General features: G+C 40.8%; 1 protein-coding gene across 1 annotated transcript in view; it reads right to left on the bottom strand.

Moving 5' to 3' along the window:
• Nucleotides 1-1,092: 1,092 nt before the first annotated feature.
• LOC145389928 (4-trimethylaminobutyraldehyde dehydrogenase-like) overlaps nt 1,093-14,571 on the bottom strand; it is a 37,518-nt gene continuing 24,039 nt past the window's right edge. The window contains exons 5-6 of the mRNA XM_080265040.1: nt 14,327-14,445; nt 1,093-1,123 (exon numbers count right to left, since the gene is read on the bottom strand). Coding sequence (XP_080121166.1) covers nt 1,093-1,123; nt 14,327-14,445 — 150 coding nt within the window. The remainder of the gene's footprint in view (nt 1,124-14,326; nt 14,446-14,571) is intronic.

The raw sequence follows: 14,571 nt of genomic DNA, 5'->3' as shown, positions 1-14,571 counted from the left end.
GAAGGTAAAGAGAGAGAGAGAAGGAATAAAGAGGAGGGACAAAGATATGGAGGGCAAAGGAAAGACAAAGAGGGAACAGGAGACTAAGAGGGAAGAGGGAGCAGGTGAAAAAGGGAAAACGAACGAAAGGGGTAAGCAGGGGACGAGGTGAGGGAAAGAGAGAAGGGAGGAAATAATGGCGAGGGAGAAAAGGGAGGAGAAAGAGTCTAAAGTGAATGGAGTGAATAAGAACTAAAGGGAGAAGGGTTGTTGCTGCCAGGGACATCAATTCCTTTGGTCTGTCTGTGTTTTATATTCAACTGTCCCTGTGTGTTTCTCTAGCCATATTGATCAGTCTAATTGGCTGTCTGTCTATTTGTCTATATATCTACCTATCTACAGTACAGCCAACTTTGTATCTACTTACCTGTCTGTATATCTGTCTGTTTGTATGTATCAGTGTGTGTGTGTGTGTGTGTGTGTGTGTGTGTGTGTGTGTGTGTGTGTGTGTGTGTGTGTGTGTGTGCGTGTGAAAGTTTGTATATGTATGTATTGTACGTGTTTATATATATGTAGAGTGAGATGACAGACACAGGAAGACAGCGTCAGTTGAGAGGGGAAGAGAAGAGAGGGAGGCAGGAGGAAGAAGGGAGAGAGAGAAGTGAAAGGAGAGATGGTAGAGGAAAGAGGAGGGAGGAGGGGAAGAGAGAAGGAGGGAGGGAGAGAAAAGCAATTCACTAGCAATCCTAAGCAATTCACTAGCACTCAAAACATGTTTATACCTTTAAAAGAACAGTGACACCACTCGACATACAAAGCAAACTACACTTGCAGAAATGGCAGCTACTAAACCCTGTAATAACAAATTAAAAACAAAGAAGGCAACAATAATGAAGACAAACTCTGATGAAATTAAAGGAGACTTACTGTTTCTGTTTTTGTCTGTGGCACAGGGACACAGGTGCGGGAGTTAACGATGAAGAGGATGACCCCCCAGTGCAGGGACCAATGCCCTTCGAGCCTGACGACGCTCCCTGGAAGAAAGAAGAGTCTGGCATCAAGAAGTTGTGAGTTGATATTTCTCTCTCTCTCTCTCTATCTATCTATCTCTCTTTAGTACATATACAGAAGTATCAGAGGAAATCTGTAGTAAAGACATAGAGGAACACAAAAGGTTAGGGAAATATGAGAAAAGCAAGACAAGACCTCTAAAGGTGACTTTCCAGAGTGTAAACACTGTGGAAGAGATACTAAAAAATGCAAAGAATCTTATGGAAAAAGAGGAGTTCAAAAATGTATGGATAAAAAGATGCCTAACACAAGAGGAACTAGAATTACTGAAAGAAAAAAGGGAGGAAGCAAAAACAAAAAATGAGGGAAGATCAGAAGAAGAGAAGAAGAAATTTTTTTACAAAGTAATAGGATTGCAGGTAGGAAAGTGGTACACAAACAGGATGGAATAAAAAGGAGGAAGGTAGTAGAACCATGTCATGACAAGTATATAAACAAGATGATAAAGTTGATGTACTCAAATGTGGATGGAATGGTATCTAAATTACTAGAGATGAATGATTATGTCAGAGAAAATGAACCACAAATGATATGCCTAACTGAAACAAAATTAACACCAAGGATATCCAATGACATACTAAACTTAGAGGAATATAATATATGGAGAAGAGACAGAAATTTAAAAAAAGGAGGAGGAATTATAATATTAACTAAGAAAAATCTAAAAGTCAAGGAAATAAAACTAGATATACCATCACAAGTAGAACTGATTGCAGTAGAGATCGACACATCTGAAGGTAAAGTAATTGTAGCCAATTTGTATATGCCACCCAGATCAAACACATGGGAAAGAGACGAATATGAGGACCTGGCAGAGTACAATTCAGAGTATAAGATCATTGCTACACAAAATGGAAGAGAAATCGGAAAGAATTATACTAACTGGGGACTTCAATACAAATATAAATTGGAATATTCTAGATATAAATAGCCAAGAAAGCTGTTGGGACCAAAAGCTCCTGGATCTCATACAAGAGTTTTTCTTAATGCAACATGTGAGGGAAACCACTAGAAAAAGAGGACTTGATGTACCTTCAGTGCTAGATCTAATATTTACTAGACAAGAAAATGATATTGACAGTTTAATATATCACCCTCCACTCGGCAAAAGCGATCATGCAGTACTAAATTATAACTTCAGGATAGCATATGACATAGTAAACGGCAATGACAGTTACAAAAAGAGCCTAAACTATAAAAAGGGAAATTATGAAGACCTAAAGAAGTATTTCTTAGAACTTGATTGGGAAAATGAGCTTAGAGGACATGATTTAAATGCTGTATATAAAAAATGTTGTGAATTTTATGAAATAGGAGTCCAGAAGTACATCCCACAGCACAAAGAAGCAGATAAGAAAATACAGAAATGGTTCAATACAGAATGTAAAAAATCAAAAGAAAGAAGAGATTTGTTGTGGAATAGATACAGAAGACAATAGTGAAAGGGCGTATAATAATTACAAACAGGCAAGAAACGACTATACAAGAATAAGGAGGAAAGCCCAAAAACAGTTTGAGGAGGATATAATAAATAAAAGTAGTGACCAGCCAAAGCTGTTTTACAGCTATATCAGAAGCAAAACCAAAGTAAAAGATATAATACAATCCATTACGGACGAGGGAATCACTTATACACAAGAGAAAGATATTTGTGAAGCACTAAATAAGAATTTCCAATTAGTTTTTACAGAAGAAAAAAATTTTGAGAGGGACTATGTGGAACACGCATGTCCACACATACTACCAGATATACAAATAGCAGAAAAAGTAATACAGGAGGAGTTAAGTAGATTAGACAGAGGAAAAGCAAGTGGTCCTGATGAAATTTCATGTTGGGTATTATGAGAATGTGCAAAGGAGTTAAGTAAACCATTATTTTTAATTTTCAAGAAATCCTTGAGTCAAGGGAAACTACCTGATATTTGGAAAAAAGCAAATATAGTCCCCTTATTCAAGAAAGGAAATAGACAAAATCCACTCAACTACCGACCAGTATCACTGACCAGTGTTGTAAGCAAGGTATTAGAAAAACTTATAAGAAAAGCTTGGGTAAATCATCTAGAAGAACACAGTATGATAACAGAAAGACAGTTTGGTTTCAGAAAAGGAAAATCATGTGTTACTAATCTGTTGAGCTACTATGACAGAGTAACAAACACAATACAGGAAAGGGAAGGATGGGTGGGCAGTATCTATTTAGATTTCAAGAAAGCTTTTGACACAGTACCACACCAAAGACTTTTATGGAAACTGTACCATCAAGGAGGAATTCGAGGCAAACTATTTTGTTGGATGCAAGACTTTCTCATAAAAAGAGAAATGAGGACAGTACTAAAAGGAAACTACTCATCATGGAAAGAAGTGACTAGTGGAGTACCACAGGGTTCAGTGCTGGCACCAATCATGTTTTTAGTATATATAAATGATATAAACAATAACACTGGAAATGAGAGCTATCTGAATATGTTTGCAGATGATGCAAAAATACAAAGGAGAATTACTAGCACAGACTCTTGTAGGGAGCTACAAGAAGAATTAAATAAACTTCATGAATGGAGTAGTACATGGCAAATGGAATTCAATGTGGACAAGTGTCATGTAATCAAGTTTGGTAAAAGTGGAAAAAGACCTGATTGGGATTATAAGTTAGGAAATAAAACCCTATACACATCAGAAAGAGAGAAAGACCTAGGTGTGATTATCAATAACAGACTATCTCCGGCTGACCACATCAGCGAGAAGGTACGGAACATGTATACACTGCTTGCAAATATGAGAATAGCATTCACATACATAAATGAAGACATGCTAAGAAGGATAATAACATCATTCATTAGACCAACCCTGGAATATGCATCAGTAGTCTGGAGTCCTCATCTCAAAAAGCATATAGACAAGATTGAAAAAGTTCAAAGGGCCGCTACAAGATGGATACCAAGCTTAAGGGACCTAAGCTACGAAGAAAGACTAAATAAAGTGAATCTACCAACACTATAGGAGAGAAGGAAAAGAGGTGACATGATAATGCTATATAAGTGCATATCAGGGAAGGAGAAAATAGACATAAATGGTTACTTAACATATGGAGAAGCATCAGCAAGAGGACACTGCAAAAAACTGCATAAGAAGAGAGGTGATAAAGACGTAAGGAAATTCAGTTTCCCAAACAGAGCAATTGATCAATGGAATGCACTACAGAATGAAATAGTGTGTGCCAAAACAATTCACAAATTTAAGGATATGTACGATAAATATGGTTTAAGACACGGGACAGTACGAGCTTGACTCATTCCTGTAAAGATACAATTAGGTAAGAACAATTAGGTAAGAACACACACACACACACACTCGGGAGGCGGTGAAGGTTCGTGGGGCACTATATTGTTAAATATAACAATGAGCAACGTGATGACGCAGTGGGTCAAAGAAGAGACAAGATTCCGAGGTAAGGACACAAGATTCCGAGGTAAGGACACATCAGCAAGATTAGATTTACTGCTAACCAAAGAACCCGATATAATAGAATCTTTGAAATATCTTTGTCCTATAGGAAAAAGTGATCATGTGGTCATTGAGTTCCAGATGATAATAGGGAACGCGGTGCCAAGAGATGAGTTTTATAGGCAGGGAAAATACAACTTTGGGAAAGCAAACTTTACAGGATTGAGAAAATTCTTCGAAAATGCAGATTGGAGAAAATTCAGAGAAACAGGAGAGATACAGAGGAAGTGGGAAATCTTCCTAGACCTCTATAATTCGGGAGTGGAAAAACATGTGCCAAGAGTAAGGGGGAAAGAAAACAGGAGAAAGGAGTGGCTTAATGGAAGGTGTATGATAGCAAAAAAAAGAGAGGGACATGGCGTGGAACAACTGGAGGGAGAAAGGTAATAACAGAACAAAGGAAGAATATAAAAGAACTAGAAATGAATATACAAGAATATGTGCCTCAAGAATGGAAGAGGGCAAATGTATAAGATCAAATTTATAAAATTTATAAAGGACAAAACATGGAAGAACCCCTGAATTACAGACCAATTTCCCTAACCAGCATGAACGCAAAATTGTGCGAGAGAATCCTGAAAGACAGATGGATAAAATATCTGGAACATGTGAATATTTTGGCTGAAAGTCAGTTTGAATTCAGAGGTGGAAGGTCATGTGTTTCCGACTTGTTGAGCTTTTACTCAAGAGCGACTGACATGCTACAGGTGAGAGACGGTTAGGTGGACTGTGTGTACAGCTGTATTTAGATTTGGAGAAGGCCTTCGACAAGGTACCCCATAAGAGACTAACGTGGAAACTAGAGCATACAGGAGGATTGAAGGGACACCTCCTGGAATGGATGAGAGACTTTTTGAGAGACAGACAAATGAGGACAGTAATAACGGACAGGATGTCTGGATGGAGGGAAGTAACAAGTGGTGTTCCACAAGGCTCGGTGTTGGTGCCAGTAATGTTCCTGATTTACGTAAATGATATGATAGATGGAGTGAAGTTATGCAAGTCTGTTTGCTGATGATGCTAAGATCTTGAGGAAGGCAAAGATTGAGGAGGATTGTAAAATGCTGCAGGAGGATCTGGATAGGATACATGATTGGAGCCGGATGTGGGAAATGAAATTCAACACAAAGAAATGTAAAATATTGGAAATGGATAAAAGTACCAAGAGGCCATCACTGAATTATTTGAAGGGTAATGAACCAATCACAAAAGCAAGAGAAGAGGAAGATTTGGGTGTGCTGGTCCAGGATAGTTCGTCACCTGAAAAACATATTAACAAGACAGTTAGACAGATGTATAAACTCTTGACTAACATGAGAGTAGCATTTCATTATATGGATAAGGAGATGATGAAAAAATTGATAGTGGCCATGATCCACCCCAGGTTAGAATATGCAGCGGTAGTGTGGTCCCCACACAAAAAGAAAGATATAAACAAGATTGAGAGAATACAAAGAACAGCAACTAAGATGGTCCCCGTCTGGCAGATGTTGTACAGAGAGAGGCTGGAAAAGCTGGATTTGCCTTCCTTAGAGGAAAGGAGAAAGAGGGGTGATATGATTGCAGTGTTCAGGACCATAAAGGGAGTAGACAAAATTGACAGAGAAGATCTGTTGTATGGGATAAGAGAGTAACAAGAGGACACGGAATGAACCTGAAGAAGCCAAGCTGCTTGAAGGATAACAAGAAATACTGTATAGTTATCCTTATAAATGTACAGACCTGTGGAAAAGCCTGGACAAAGAGATCGTCCAGTCTAATAACTTAAACGAGTTTAAAGCAAATTTTGACTTACTGAGAAACAGAGACGGGACCTCACGAGCATAGCTCATTTCCTGTATATCACAATTAGGTAAATACACACACACACACACACACACAGACATCCATGCACACAGACAGATAGATGGATGGACACACACACACACACACACACACACACACACACAGATGCATGCACACAGAGACAGACAGACAGAGACACACACACACACATACACACACACACACACACACACACACACACACACACACACACACACACACACACCATATCATATTTTTCACAAGGTTCCAACATGCATGCATTGGCCTTTGTGACCTTACGGCAGCTCTCCACACTGCTTGATCTCTTGCGGCCTCCCTACTCAATATCTTAGCCCTGATATCACACTCTATGACCTTGTCCTTTTCACCCCCCACTATGCCTCTCACAACCACATCCTCAACATTCACACTTCACACCTTCTGCACCCAACTGTCACCTACCATCCTCTCAACAGGTCCAAACAATATCAATCTACCCCTCCTCACCACAACACCAATATAGTAAAGTCCCATCCTTCCTCACAACTCTTCAATCTTAATTCTAGCATCCCCAGGCTTTACATTGAAGGACACACTAGACACCCATCTAATCACTGTCATTTCTTTATGTTTCAGTCTATGAATATCCTCTTCCTTCAATGCCAAGCTCTCACTACCGTATAGCATTACACTCCTGACATATGCAACATACAAGGATCTCTCTGCATGGAGGGACAGCCCTCTCAATGCTAAGTGGCAATAGATCCCTACACTTCCTCCAATCACTTCTTACCCTAGTTCCAGCCCTACCTCCACCATATAACCTGCCTCTCATATAACAAACTCCACACACTCAAGAGACTCTACAACAAGATCAATCCTTTCATGCCTGTCAATCTCCACATGCTCTCCCCGGCACACTGCACACACAAAAATCAGCATCATTTCGCGGCCTACTTCTAATACCACTACATCGCTAATGCACCCAGTTACCACAAACACTGCATATGACGGAGTTACTTCCAACACCGTCGTAGCAAACTGCACATGGCCACACTCCCTCTGCTTTGATAGTACTGCCACTTGTCCTAGATACTGTCACTTTTGTTTTATCCACATTTACTCTGAAAACCTTGTGCCCCATACTGTCTCTGCACTTCCTAAATCTTTCCTCCTCTGCAGTCAACACAAAGTTATCAGGAAACAACATGTCCTATGGGGTCCATCTGTGAAGTCATGCATGAGAGTTTCAAGCACCAGGACGAACAATAAGACACTCAAGACTGACCCCTGATGCACTCCATCATTTACGGAAACCCCTTCACTCAAATCTCCATTCACTCTCACCTGAGTGTGAGCACCCACATACACAGCCTAACCATTCTAATCAGCCACTCCTTGATCAAAAGTTTTCTCGCTGCCCATCTCACCACCTCCCTTCGCAGTCTGCCATAGGCCTTCTCCAAATGAACAAAAACTAAGTACAGCTCCCTTTTCTTTAACCCTCTTGGGAACCAAAAGTTTTCAGTATGTTTATGGGACATGATCAGAGAGAATGGAATGATGCCAGCCTTTAACTGCACACAAAGGAAAACATTTCCATGGATTTTATTTGTCCCAGAAACTGGTTATACTGGAATAAATTGTATCCCATCATTTTCATTGATGTTTATGCTGTACTTCAAGATAAGCTAATAAAAACACACAAAACTGATGAGTAAAAGTACTGATATGCAATGAGAATGAACTAATTCCAGAGAAAAATAATTTAAGAAAATCCTAGCACAAAATTTTACCTGCACTGTGCAGAATTTCACAGATGCAGAATTTCTCGTGCTTCCTCATGATGTTCTTGGAATTTCAATACAACCAATAGTTTTTTAGTACATCACCAAAAATCGCACGTGTGCATCCCCCCCCCACACTGAAAGCCGAGAGGATATTGACTATTTGAGAGTGTTGGCCTTGAAACAGACACCCTCCCCTATGATGCACCAAGGTTTGACACATTTCATGCTAAAACTTAGTTTTTGGTGAATACTGTATTTTTTTTCCAAAACTGCTTAATCAGAATCCCCCCCTGGGGGTAGGGGGGTTTCAAGAATACTCCCCCAGTATCCCTGCTTGTCGTACGAGGCGACTAAAAGGGTTGGTGGTGGGTTAGTGCCCCACCCCGTAAAAAGAACTAACTAAAAAAGCAAATAAAGCGCCTCGGACCCGGACGGACCATACGTTGACGACTAAGGAACGGACAAAGGACATTCTGAGAGTAGGAGCGTGGAATGTGAGAGGAGTGAATGATGAAGTGAAAGAGAGAGAGATTGTCCAGGTGCTTGAGGATGCAAAAGTGGATATATGTGGATTGACTGAAACTAAATGGAAAGGTGAAAGGATGAGAGAATGGGAATACGGTGTAGGTATATGTGCGGGAGTCAGTGAGAATGAGAGGGCAAGAGAGGGAGTATGTCTGATGATAAGCAAGAAGTGGAAGGAGAATATAAGAGAGTATGGAACAATGGGTGCAAGGATTGTATGGGTGAGGATGAAAGTAGGTATACAAGCATGGGCGATTGTATGTGTGTATGCTCCAACTGAGGATCGAGTGGCAAGAGTGAAAGATGAGTTTTGGGCGAGAGTAGAAGCATGTATGGACAAGTTTGAGAGGAGCGAGAGAACGCTGTTGATTGGAGACATGAATGGCAAAGTCGGGAATGTACGAGTGGATGGAGTGGTTGGTCAGTGGGGTGTGCCAGCGGAAGTAGATGGGAATGGTAGTGCTTTGGTGGACATCTGTGCTGGTAAGGGGTTGGCAATAGCCAACACCTACTTTCGTCATAAGATGATCCACCGGTATACATGGAGAGTAATGAGGAGGATGGATGGTGAACTTGTTGAACGAAAGGCAATGATAGACTACGTGTGTGTGGATGAGCGAATGAGAAGACAAGTGTTGGATGCAAGGGTGTGGAGAGGGTGGGGGAATGGAGTCTCGGACCATCACTTAGTGATGGCCAAGGTAAAGCTGCAAAGAAAGTGGTTGAGGAGGCGAAGGGGAAGACAGGAGGAAGCAGCTCCTGTGAGAAGAGTGGAGAAATTGCAAGATAGTGAGAAGAGGACAGAGTATAAGAGCATAGTGGAAGAAAGATTGGGAAGGTATGAGCTAGAGCAGATGGAAGGGGTGGAAGACGTATGTAAGATATTCACGGAAGAGATAAGCGCAGCGTGTGAGGCGGTTTGTGGAGTGAGGAGGAGATGCAAGGGTGTGCAAGGGACAGCATGGTGGAATGATGAGGTGAAACGAGCTGTGGAACAAAAGAAGAAGGCATATGGTGAATGGTTGACGAGTAGAGGTAGGGGAGAAGATGAGAGAGAGAAGAGAGAGGTATATGTGAGCAGGAGAAGGGAGGTTAAGAGACTGGTGAAGGAGAGTAAGAAGAAAGTGGATGAAGAGTTTGGGAGGAATCTGAGTGTGAAATGGAGGGAGAGTAAGAAATTGTTTTGGAAGGAGGTAAAGAAAGTAAGGCAGTGTGAAAGGGGAAATAGTAGGGGAGTGAAAGATAGGAATAATAGATTGTTGGTGGAGAAAAGAGAGAAATTGAGGAGATGGAAGGAGCACTTTGAGAATTTGTTGAATGTAGAGAGTGAGAGCAGTGTGAGTATAAGTGGTTGGGGAATGGCTGGGAGAAGAAGAGATGAGAGGAGGGAGGAAGAGATCAGTAGGTCGGAAGTAGTGGAAGCGATGAAGAAGATTAAGTTGGGAAAGGCCCCAGGAATTGATGGAGTGTGTGGTGAAATGCTTAGGTATGGGGGTGAGATTGTTGTGGAGTGGATATGGAAGTTGTGTAGATTGGCTTGGGAAGAGGGAAGGGTTCCAGAGGACTGGAAATCAGGTATAATTGTTCCTCTGTACAAAGGAAAAGGGGAGAGAGAAGTATGTGGTAACCATAGGGGTATTTGCCTTCTTAGTGTGACTGGTAAAATATATGGTAGAATACTCATTGATAGGGTTAGGCATATGACAGAGGAGCTAGTTGGAGAAGAACAAGGGGGATTTAGGAAGGGAAAAGGGTGTGTAGATCAGATATTTGTTCTAAGATGTTTAGTGGAGAAGTATCTAGAGAAGGAAGGAAAGTGTATGCTGCCTTCATGGACTTGGAGAAAGCTTATGACAGAATAGATAGGAAAGGTATGTGGAAGGTATTAAGAATATATGGAGTGGAGGGGAAATTGTTGAGTGCTGTGAAGGGTATATACGAGGGAGCTAGGGCTACGGTGCGAGTGAATGGTGAGCTGAGTGAGTTCTTTGATCTCAATGTGGGACTGAAACAGGGGTGTGTAATGTCTCCATGGCTGTTTAATATATATATGGATGGGGTCGTAAAGGAGGTACAAGGTAGGGCAGTGGATGTGGGGGTGGCCCTAATGAATGAGGGTGAGATTTGGAAGCTTCCGGTGTTGCTGTTTGCTGATGATACAGTATTGTTGAGTGAAGATGAATGGGAGTTGCAAGGTTTGGTGAATGAATTTGGGACAGTGTGTAGGAGGAGGAAGCTGAAAGTTAATATAAACAAAAGTAAAGTTATGGTGTTTGAGAGGAATGAAGTCACAGAGTGTGCAGTGAGGTTGGATGGTGAGGATATGGAGAATGTGAGTTCATTCAAGTACTTGGGTAGTGTGATGAGTAAGGATGGAACTTTGGGGGATGAAGTACGTGAAAGGGTACAGCAGGGAAGGAAGGTTGTTGGCACACTGAAAGCAGTGATGAGAAATAGGGAGGTGAGTATGGAAGTTAAGAAGTCACTGCATGATGGTATTGTGATCCCTACCCTGACGTATGGAAGCGAGGCGTGGACCTTGCAAGAGGGGAACAAGTCAAGAGTGAGAGCAGTGGAAATGAGTTACTTGAGAGGAGCATGTGGAGTGACATGGAGGGACAGGTTGACGAATGAAGAAATGAAGGAACGTTGTGGGGTAGATGTGGATGTGGTTGAAAAGATTAGGAGAAATACACTGAGGTGGTTTGGACATGTGGAGAGGATGGAGAATGAAAGACTGGCTAAGAGGGTGTATGTGGGTGAGGTGGAGGGAGGGAGAGGGAGGGGTAGACCGAGGATGAGGTGGAGGGATGGAGTTGAGAGGTATATGAGGGAGGGGGGGGTGAGTTGGGGGGAGGGTAGTCAAATGGTGGGTGACAGAGTGACTTGGAGGCGTTTTGTCTGCGGCCACCCTTTGCGGGATTAGGGCGTCGGGCTATAGATAGATATAGATAGATAGAATTTGTGTAATTGTTCCCGAGAGGGTCATTACAGTATATATATATTTTTCCTGATGCTGAAAAATGAACAGGGCATCAGTGATCCCTCTACCTGGCATAAAGGCAAGCTGCATCTTATCAATATCCATTTCTTCCAATAATCATACCTTCTAGGACTCTCTCCAATGCCTTCATTATCTGTCTCCAAAAGAATTATGCCTCTGTAACTTCCTCTTTCCAGGGTATCATTCTTCCCCTTATACACGTTAACAAAAAAACTCTTCAGTCAGTCATCTGGAACAGAACACTTATTTATCATCAAATTAGTAACTACACTCATTCCTTTATCTCCTGAGGCCTTCAACATTTCATCAGCCAACTCAGATACAGTCACTGCCTTTCCAAACTGCATTCTCCCTAAGGCCCTACTCACCATTGCAGCATCAATCAAAGGCCAAGGGCCAACACTGAATCCAGTGACTCCAAACCTTGCCTGTTCCAGTCAAACTCCTCATTACGCAACCAGTTATACCATAATTCTCTATCCAGATGACTTTAATATCCTCATTGTCCACCACTACCTTTCCTTTATCACTCTTCACACACTGCTCACCTATGATAACCCTGTTTCCCCTCTTCATCTGACCTGCCACTTTAAATACCATATTCTACCTTTCAGCAGTAATCCCTCAATTATCTGGACATCCATTAACCAGACCATCCATTATCTGGATGCTGTGACCTGTGTGATCAAAACCATTACTCGTACATATTCCCATGCTTGCATCTGAGTGGAAATTATGGCCATGTGAACATTTTTGCCCAGCTGGGCCAGTTTTTAAAATGATTTTTAGGGCCATGGTGATTCCATGCCCATGGATGAAGGGTCTGGTTGACCATAATTATTGCCTGGCTGTGGTTTACAGGTCTGCTTGATCAGATATAGTGTAAAAGATCAGGAATAAGTGTTGTATGATGTACTGCAGTGGCCTTTCACAATGGCTTTCAAAGTAAGGATATACACAAAGGGGGGGGCAGGGGAGAAGTCCACCATCTGGACAGAGTCACTAGCAGGAAATGCTTTTGGCTCTACTATGTCAAATAATCGAGGGATTACCGTATTTAGGTTATCCAGTATAAATCTCCAATACTCAGACTGTGCCCTGTATACAGTACCTCCTTTCTAGTCCTATGCTTGGCACCCATGCATTCCTCACTGTTACCATTCCCTTTCCATTCCGAGAAAGTCTTGTTTTCTCCTTAACTGTGACTTCTACACCTTATCCAACCACCATGTTTCTTTATGTCTTGGAGGGCCTCTTGTCCATCCATACACAGAATCAGTAACTATCAAGAGATTGTTCTTGAGGAGCTCTGTACTGTTCATCTGCATTTCTATCAACACATGGGCCATTTTAAGAAAACTCTTATTTTCAATATACTGACCCATGAAGGGAAGAGTTACTTGAAAATTAAATGTTCATGAAGATGGTCAGTCTTTCCTCGGCATGTGGCAAGAAAGAAACCATTGCCAGCTTGCTTCTTGTTGTAATAGTAATGAGGAATGGACAAATGACTTTTCCTGAGAAATTGTGTGGCCCAGAATGGTGAGCTTCAAAACTAAAGGTTTTGCCACTGCTCTCTCTCTCTCTATTTCTCTTTTTTTTTTTTTCTCTCTCTCTCTAACATTATGCTGTTAAAAAGGCATAAGCTGCCTCATTAACAGGCTTGTAGTTGGGTGAAAACTGACTTGTGTCTGGGTTATAAGGGAGATGATGGTAGCTGATAAGTTTGCTCAGCCAAAGTGGCTCATTAAACTGTTTCATAACAAAGGTAACTACTCTTCACAATTTAGACCTTCTTGACTGCTGGATCTGATTCAAAATCAGAGAGTGGATATCAATTAATCTTCATTAAACAAATTTGCTCAACCAAAGTGAGTCATTAAATTGCTTCATAACAACAGTAACTACTCTTCACAGTTTAGACATCCCTGTATGCTGTACATAATTCAAAATCTTTGAGTGGACCTTAATCCGTGGATTGCGGGCCACAGCTCAGGCTGAGTAGCATTGTCCTGCGAGCCACAGCTCAGGCTGTGCTAATCTTCCAGTGACCGTGCATCACCGCTAACTACTCCACCCCTAAGCTAACTTACGCATGGCACTATGCAAAGATGGAGAGAGAGAGATTTTTTCTTTTTCACCAAATGATGCCCTGGATGTTTATCTTCAAGTTTATAATAAACAAAAATGAAAACAATTTTTTTTTATTTTTTCACTACACCCCTACAAAAACTTATGCATTGCACTATGAAAAAATGGAGAGATTTTTTTTTTTCACCAGATGATACCCTGGATGTTTATCTTCAAGTTTATAATAAACGAAAACAAAACCAAAAAATTGTCATTTTTTTTTTTGCACCAAGGGGTGGAATAAAAAAAAGGTTATTGAGCAATCCAAGGGTTAATTTACTTTAATTAAACAAAAAATAATTAAGAATACTGCATCCAGGAAATCTGTGTGACAGGTCAAAGACTGAAGGGCCTGGGAGAATAACTGCTCATGGAAAAAAAAAAGATGTAAAAGAGGTAAAGGAAAACACAGAAATCAACTAAGGCAACATGTTAGAGGTTCATTAACAAATTAATTAGAAAATATATACTGGCTATTAATGATACAGGTAGTAAAATCCCAAATACATGTTGAACTCACTTTGTAAATACAGCTCCAGCCAATCCAAAGTCAGTGTTATTGGCTCTCTTGATTGCTTCCTCTTCTGTCTCAAACTCTAGCACACAAGCCAATGACCCAAATACTTCTTCTCTCACTACCTGTTAAATAGTAATAATAATAAACTGTGATAGCAATATGTAAACACTTCATTATGAAAAATTACTGATCACTGTCGAGTCACAGAAAAATTCTTTTAGATCTGTATGACTGGATATTAAAGAATT

The sequence above is a fragment of the Coenobita brevimanus genome, unplaced genomic scaffold, assembly GCF_032717465.1.
Source record: "Coenobita brevimanus isolate Jiangsu-jjx unplaced genomic scaffold, ASM3271746v2 jjx.HiC_scaffold_2619, whole genome shotgun sequence".
NCBI lineage: Eukaryota > Metazoa > Arthropoda > Malacostraca > Decapoda > Coenobitidae > Coenobita > Coenobita brevimanus.
The sequence above is the reverse complement of the archived record's forward strand: the minus strand, read 5'-3'. Positions and strand labels throughout refer to the sequence as shown.